Genomic DNA, 8,840 nt, shown 5'->3' with positions numbered 1-8,840 from the left:
TTGCACTTTCGTAAGCTGGTATTGTCTAGTCTGGCAATGTTCGTTTTCACTATTGGAATAACTGCTTAAAAATGAACTTTAAACTAATTCAGACTGACTTTTTGAGCACATGGGAACATCTATTTCAGTTAGCTATGTGCTTAGATCATGTACAGTTTCCACTAGTACAGTATCCAGAGAAATTTAAGCCACAAGATATGAAAGTAACACAGAGGTATGCCAACATTCTCTCGATCGTGTATGTTACAAAAGCAAACGCCTTCACCTTACACTTGTCACTCTCTCAGAAGTACATAATACCTGCAGAGATCCCCCGTACTAACCAGGGGGATAGCTGGGTCAGGACACCACTTTGAAAAAAGGCTAATCCACCTTCACCCCTGGGAAGCCGCGGTGGATCCAATATACAACCCTTTTACATATACTCTTGATCTAGCATATACCGAATGTAACCGTCAGTAGTACTTCATATTCATTACGAGAATTTGTTGTAAAATTGAAGTGTAATAATTGTTTTAGGTAAGTCGTAAATCATACGAAACAAATATCGGTTATTCACAGCTTCATTAATTCATGCATTGGTTAAATACATGTTCTCTGGCACGCGGAAAGAACATAGCCGAGATATCCAGAATGACAGATAAATAGATCTCGACGTTTGATATAAAACATTAATAGCATGGCCTTGAACCATGTAATGAGTACTGGAATGAAGAATAAAGTGTTGGGGTTAATATTGATATCTATCATATTTTATCTGAATGACTGCATTTATTTCCTGTTACAAAAGTTAGATTTCCCCAAATATTTGCTTTTTAAATACATTCAAGCACGAATATATGAAATTTAGCTCTTGTCATCCTTTCTCGAGAAAAGAAAATATGTTTAAAATGTATTCATTCTATACTTGTAGATATTTGATTTCTCGTGGTTATGATGGGTTACGACGTGGACAGATTCATGTCTCCAGTAAACGATGATTTGCTTTGTTCCATTTGCAAAGACGTTCTAGAAGAACCCGTTCAAGCTCCGTGTGAGCATGCATTTTGCAGACAGTGTATCGAAGGTTGGTTGGTCCACGAGACAACATGTCCGGAGGACAGGCAACCTCTGTCGATGTCCAGACTCCGTCCACTTTTTAGGTACATGAGAAACGACCTTGCTCGTCTTAACATTAGGTGTAAGAATCATACGCAAGGTTGTGACTTTGTAACTATGTTGGAATCCATCGGAACTCATGAAAAAGAGTGTCCACTTGAGAAAGTCCCTTGCCCATATGAAAGTTGTTCAGAGAGAGTATTCAGGCGAGATGTGGATCGACATGCGCAGGCTTGTAGAAATAGAACACGTGAATGCCCGCGTGGCTGTGGGTACCTGATAACATGTAAAGAGGACACAGATCACGACTGTATCTATGAGCTTAGGACCGCCTTGGAGATTCTGAGGTCAGACTTTACGAATAAGGTCATAGAGCTCACAAACGAGATGACCCTGAGACTTGATATGCAGAGAGGTTACATGGTGCAGAAGGAGACGACAACCCAATCTCAGATTGACGACCTGAAGTCAGACAATTCCATTTTGACTCGGAAGATACAGGTGTTGCATGACCTTGACCTTGAGAGAAGACAGCAAATCGAGCGTCTGGAACTAGAAAATAAAGAACTTATGTCACTTCTAAGGGGAAGTGATACTAGCAACACTAAATGCCGCTTGTGTCCCTGTCACACCATTCGAGGCAAGGTCACAGAACTCTAGAAGATCTACGTTTAATAAGGTATTGGATATTTTACGAAAATGTAACAATTCATTTTAATTCTTCTTTAGTCCAAACAGTTATCTTCTCACGATAAAACTCGTTTAAGAGCGAATTATATGCAATCCAATAAAACAGAATTTAACATAGGGCTCAAACATGGCTTTAGATACATGGAAAATGGAATGATATTGTTAATGTTTGGGCTTCGGTTTATCTAAAATTATTCCCAAAAATTGTGCACGCCTGAACTTTAATTGCGATGAAGTCAAAATTAGAGAACTTGTAGCGTTTTCTATGCTTAATTTTCATAACGTATTATATCTTCTTTAGGGTATTTTTAGAGCTTGTTCGCTCGTGAGTTTTTGTTCAAAATATTTTTGAGATATGGGGCCTATTTGAATAGCACCACTGACAAATTTCATTTACGTAAATTTCGTTGACCAGTTGTAGTTTATTACAAAATATGAGATGAAAGTTACAAATTAGAACATGGGATAAGCCAGCTATTGACATTGGGATAAGCCTGCTATTGACATTGGGATAAGCCAGCTATTGACATTGGAATAAGTCAGCTATTGACATTGGGATAGGCCAGCTATTGACATTGGGATAAGCCAGCTATTGACATTGGGATAAGCCAGCTATTGACATTGGGATAAGCCAGCTATTGACATTGGGATAAGCCAGCTATTGACATTTGAGTAATATTAGGTAAAGATTTTCGTCAGGAATACGGTGATGCAATAGAAGTTTAATATTTGGACACCTTGCTAAGGAATTCTACTGGCTCCGTATAAAATTGCATTATAGAGCCAATGTTAAATTCTATGCTGAGACTTTTCACTTGTTGAATGTCGTGAATTGAATAATTCAGGTCTTTCAAAATAGTAAGGAAAATATAATTTAACTGTGGGAATCATGATTTTGGGGAATAAATATTTGAGTGTAGCATATTACTCCAGACTTAAATACTTTCTTAAGATTTGGCATAATTCACATTAATGTGGCATGCTTATTTTTTCATTAACCATAATTTTTTTGTTGTTTATATGATCATTAAAATATGTTCTACGGTTCTAAATTTCTATTCTCCTGGTGGATTTGCGAAATAGGGAATGCATAGATTTGGACAACGTGGGATGTATTTTGAGGGAAATTCCTGTCATGGCGAAAAGAATTTACTGCGTCTCTCTAAAAAAAATACGAGTCACACAAGTATAATATGTAGTAAATTTTACAAGATCTTCCGGTAGTTTTAACCATCTGGATATCAGCGTTGGTTCTACGCATCTGGATAATATATATATATATATATATATATATATATATATATATATATATATATATATATATATATATATATATATATATATATATATATATATATATATATATATATATATATATATATATATATATATATGTGTGTGTGTGTGTGTGTGTGTGTGTGTGTGTGTGATGTCAATAAATGAACACATTTATTCTCTTAAATAGTATTTTTCAACATTCTAAGACAACCGTATCCCGTCCAACACTTGTTAATAAATATGCACTATCTCTATATACAGACATTGTTAATGTCCAAGGCTTGTCCGTAACGGACCACACCCACTTTGCACTTGCGTTTCCAATAAAGACTTAATGGTTGCATAAGTGAATTTCATTTTTCCCCCTTCTTTTTCCACATTATTTCTGCCCATTAGATTTTAGTTCTGCATCAATGCTTTAGAAATGTTATTTTATCCCCATTCATAAGTGAGATCATAGTAAATTACTACATGATTCTCGTGACATATTTTTGTTGGATGGCACAGCGCACGTTATGTGCTATATTTCTCTATATTCACCTACAGACGGTTTTTAATTTTATAACATTTACGCTCTGCCAGAAGACTTGTGTTCATACAACTGAGAGCTAATATCTTTTTAGCCTGACTAGCTAAACAAAACCCCCAAACAACAACAAGAAAAACCCAACGGGAAATGTGAATGCCGGACTCTGTTGTATAGACATCGTGCCGAGATCGCTTCAAACGTATTGACCTGCGTACAACAAGAGAGCCCCAGATGAGATATGCTTGCCTGGTCAAAGACTAGTGCACTAACCTGTCAAAAAGTAGGCGTGCGACTCTAGCTATATGCCAATTTGCTTGAAATATTCATTGCTTATAGTTGCGTCTTGTCACAAATAAATAAAAATCTATCTGGTCGTACAATTCTGGATCCAATCAAACCTTACCTACAATCAATTTCTATCATTTTCTTAAACGTGATTGGTTTACAGTCAGATCTTTTATCCATGGACTGGATCTTAAATAACCGAGAATATACGCTAGCGCAGCTGGTAGAACGTTAGAATCTCAATCCGCTGACTCTGGCTCAATACCCGCCCAGCCAGCCTGAGTCATCTGCCTCAACGTGTCGTTGAGAAAGGCACTTAGCTCTCATTTCCCCGGCATAACATAGCCAATCATGTGTTCAAAGTAGCTAATCATGTGTTCAAAGTTCTGGTACAACCAACAAAGTACATAAATATAAATAAATGACCGGTCGACGAACTAAGACGGGTTGAGTCCCATGTACATTAGTTGTTAGAAGCCGGTATGCTACCACGATAAGGTTACTGATATTCGGATGAACGATAGAGAACAAACAAACAAACACAGTGTAGAAAACCTTTGGCTTTTATGACTGTACATTATGTTATATTTGATTTAATTATATTTGATTTAATATATATTTATTTCAATTTAATTGTTTGTCAGTTTAATTTTTATTTTTATTTTTCATTTCATGATATTGTAATGTAAATTTATTCACTAGAGATGATACATTTTTTAGAGAACAGTTTGACCTTGACTGTTAGTTTATAAACACCAGGTGCTGATCTAAGTCCTGACCTTGTTTCAGAATGTGTAGCAACCTTCGTAAACAAGTTCTATTTTATTTTAAAATGTTTGGCTGTTTCCAATGTCATGATGGGACTTTGTCGTTAAGATATAAACAATTTTTTTTATTTTTTATTTCTTAGAGTAAAATTGATTGGTTTTCGTCAGGCTCACACAGCGTAAACGTGATCTGTAACAAGTACTTGCTTCTATAAACTTCCAGAAGATGATCACGTGACCCTTGTTTACGTTTTAGAAAGCCCATATAACCCATGTTTTGGAGAATTAATCTCAGTAGAAGCTGGGCTGTTAAACCTTTATTTGTATGTTATGCTGTTTGGAGTTACTTGGTTTGGAGTTTACAAATTACTTGGATGCAAAAGAATTAATTCCGTTATTTTTCTGGAAAATACGTGTGCTCGTGTAATATTGTGGAACAAGGACAGTTTTATTTTTATATAAAAATTATTCAGCTATCAGAATCCGGAGTGCTAATTTTTATTTCTACAAGGAACTGTAGACTTCAACACAACATATTGCAGCATACGTCATCGTCTTCCACCTTGGATTACTCGTCAGGATTCGAACGTGAAGTCATTTGAACATTTTGTTATTAGGACTACTAAAATTTTATAGTCGGATTATTTTTGTAGTTGATTCTATAGAACCGTAAGTTCATATTTTTTTCTCATTTTTACAGAATTTTTCCAGGGAAAAAAAATTATTGTATTTTTCAAAGCTTGTTGTTTTCACTCTTTCTTGTGTTACTGTTTATTCGAGCCTAAACACGTGACATAAGAACTATAACAACGCATGCTATACTGCTCAGTTACTTATTGGTGAGAACGAGATTATCTTTGTCAGTTGAAGAATGTATACAAACGAACTACCTCACTCGTGGATCTGACCAATATAAACATATGGAATGTTTAAAGAAGTATCGTTGATAAGATGAAAAATTAGGGACGAATGGTGAAACTAAAAAGAAGAGATCGATATATAATCAATGTTAAAGTTAATTCTCAACATTTAATCAAAATTAATTATTCGAAGAACAGTTTCTTGGGGGAAAAAAAAACTTTTTTTCATCAAGTAGGACTGGGTATAGCATTCGTTACACAGAGGAATAATTTACTTCAGGCAAGATAGGACTCTAAGACAATACGTACGTGCCTGGTGACTCTGAGTTAGGAAGCAGGATAGTTAATTATTCTATATTCACGTGTGAAAAGCTTAAAGAAATTTTGTATGGAAAGATATTATAATAAATCATTTGCTTCGTTATTGAAATACTTAAACAAAAGATCAATACCCGTCCCACATTCTGGAGGGGTGGAGGGAGAGGACCTTACGGATAAGGGAGAGTGTAAAAGGTTCGGAGGAGATAGTAGCGTCATTTAACAGCTGCCATTCCCAAAAGGCGTATTCCAAGCATTTCCTACTTCTGATGTTTCTGTTTTTACTCGAAATAAGGCTAGTTTTTAACCTACACACCTGAAAGGATATCGTTTGTAGATTATCTATTAGAAAACTCTCAATTTTAAGTAAAGATTATAATGAACAAGTTGTGATTGAAAATGAACCAATTTTACAATTACGATATCGCAATGAAAGAAAAAAGCTCCACTGGCAAATTCTGCACAGAATACTATTTTAGGATGTTATGACGAAATTGGAAAATGTCTCATCGACTCAAAGGAATAGCTGACTAACCTATGTTCACTGTAAATCTAAATTTGATTTTTTTTTATGACCCAGCAATAATCTACTTAAACAAACGAAGCGTTATGTATTTATTTTTATACCTGCAAGATATAATTATACTTATATTTGAAAAATGCACCGCCACTTCGTATTCTACTTTCAGATTCATCGAAAGGGGATGCAGCGGATTCCATGTCTAACAAATTCACGGAAAGTCGTCCATTGCACCATTCAGATCAAATCAAAAGAAAATCACTCATTGTTGTACTATTTGGAGAAGACACTCTTATCTACCAATATCATCATTTGCGTGGCATTGTCCAACCTCTTGTCGTCGTATTCACATCAATATATGTCTTAAAGTTAAGTTTATGTTTAAAGACATAAATCTGAAACAGAATGGTTACTCGTGAACATGGAAGAGGCCAGGCCAGGCTGTACAGATTATCAGATACATAACGGACAAATCAGATGGCTACTTGTAGGTCTGTTCACTACCAAAACCATAGAGAAAATGAAACGGTTGACTGTATGCTCCATTTATACCCCAGCCTCTTTCAAGACATTTCATTGGCCAGTTATAATTTAGCTTTTTATTAGTGAGATTCAGACCTGGCATTCGCTGTTACACGGCATAATAAAGAGACCATGAAGGGATTGACTCTCTACTGACCGAATAACTTTTTCCAGTAAATTCAAGAAAAGACCAGTTCTTCTTTTGAATGCTGAATTTTGAAACCATCGCTTTTTTGAGCAATAACACTAGTTTCCAAAATCTGCCGCTATGGAGGTCATATTGGATGAAAGACCATTTTCATTTAGGACCAGCTAGGCACCATAGGAAGTCTTTTCGTAAAAACCTTATGTGAATATGACATCTTTTAAGGAGGAGAAGCTATTTCAAGATTTTAAAGATTTTTGGATGCCAGGTCGGCAGGTGTTTTGGGAAAAAATCCCATGCCAATAAAGATGTTCCATTTAGGACGAGCAGTGATACCACGACTTTCAAGATAGTTGGCGTAGCGCTCATATTGGACGTCAAGTCGGCATAATTTTCATTTACAACCTAGTATTCATCATAAGAAATCTTTCTGTGAAAATAGCACGTGGATAATTAATTTTCCTTTAGGATGAGTGGTAATACCAACCAGAGGCGGCGTTACGAGTACTCGGGGCCTAGGGCCGACCATGACCGCACGGAGACCGGGTTATCGGTATATCGATTGGTAAATTTGAAAAACTGAGATCCAACTTATCGGACAGCCGTTGCCCGCTAGTGGCGTTGAGAAACTGGCTGCATCTTTCTGCATCTGTGCTGCCATCTGTTAATTGCGTTACGAAGTTGACTAAGTTGACTTCGCAACTTTACGTGCATTACGTGCAGCCTGTATCAGCGTTTCCAATTTACCGGAGAATATAGCTTGACAAACTCATAAGGACGACCTTAGGCCTGAAGCGCGGGGCCCCTTCAAGAGCGGGGCCTGGGGGCGGTCGCCCCATTTGCCACCCCCCAAATGCCGTTCATGATAACAAGATTTTCGAGATAGCAGCCATGGTGGCCATATTGAATGTAAGATCGGCACCATTTTCAAGACACCACAATAAGTATGTTGGTGAGTACCCAATATTAATATGACCAGAAAGAGTAGAGATAACAAAATGTTAAGTATGACCAGTGGGGTAGACATACTGAAGGTCTGATTGGCATCATCAGTATCTGAGACCCACTGGACATCACAAGAAGACCTTCGGCGAAAACTTCATTTCCTGGGGAGTAGCAATAACAAAATTTTAAAGACGACTGCCATGGTGGACATATTGGATATCAGATCAGCACCGTTTTCACTTGGACCGACTAGATATTATAAGAAGCATTTCAGTAAAAACTTCATATTCAGGAGTAGCATTAAGAAGATTTTGAAGATATCTGAGATATTGGACGCCCGAGCGGCACCGCTTTCATTTCGGTCGAACTAGACAGTGAGATGAATACGTTTGTAAGTTTTATGGCAAGCAACCAAATCGTTTAGGAAGAGTAGCGATAACAAACGTGTTAACGGACGGACAGATGTCGGACGACAGACAATAGGTTACAGGTTACACTCTTCTGGTCTCTGACATATATTCGAGGAATGATCCGTATGATATGACCGCGAAGTTGACATAATATTTAAGACGTTACGGGTTCAGTTACAAAAGTTTTACATTTTCCACTGTGGCGACCTTCTTTCGGCACTCAAGCCCTGCAAAAACAGTGTTTTGTCGGAGAGAATCTCAGCAATTCATCTACACTCAGTCTTACTGAGTTCTCCCACAAGTGCTCTAAGTACATTTCCACTACGGAAACCAATGACGTCTCAGAGACTTATTTATGCCTCTTAATTGCGAGGGACAGCGACCTTACGTCGTCAGACTTTCATTTTCACGTACAATCTACGTTTCGACGCTTCCTATTAAAGAAAATTACTACTTTTTCTGCGAACGTGACT

At 37.0% G+C, this 8,840-nt stretch overlaps 1 protein-coding gene across 1 annotated transcript; it reads left to right on the top strand.

Annotated features, from left to right (window-relative positions):
• Window positions 1-921: 921 nt before the first annotated feature.
• Window positions 922-1,758, top strand: LOC149785836 (RING finger protein 151-like). The gene has a single exon (XM_089931246.1). It carries the CDS (start codon window positions 934-936, stop codon window positions 1,756-1,758), a length of 825 nt encoding a protein of 274 aa, XP_089787372.1. The 5' UTR covers window positions 922-933.
• Window positions 1,759-8,840: the final 7,082 nt, after the last annotated feature.

Source organism: Sinohyriopsis cumingii, chromosome 13, assembly GCF_028554795.1.
Source record: "Sinohyriopsis cumingii isolate HCF-2022 chromosome 13, ASM2855479v2, whole genome shotgun sequence".
Lineage (NCBI taxonomy): Eukaryota > Metazoa > Mollusca > Bivalvia > Unionida > Unionidae > Sinohyriopsis > Sinohyriopsis cumingii.
This window is presented reverse-complemented; position numbering and strand designations above follow the sequence as displayed.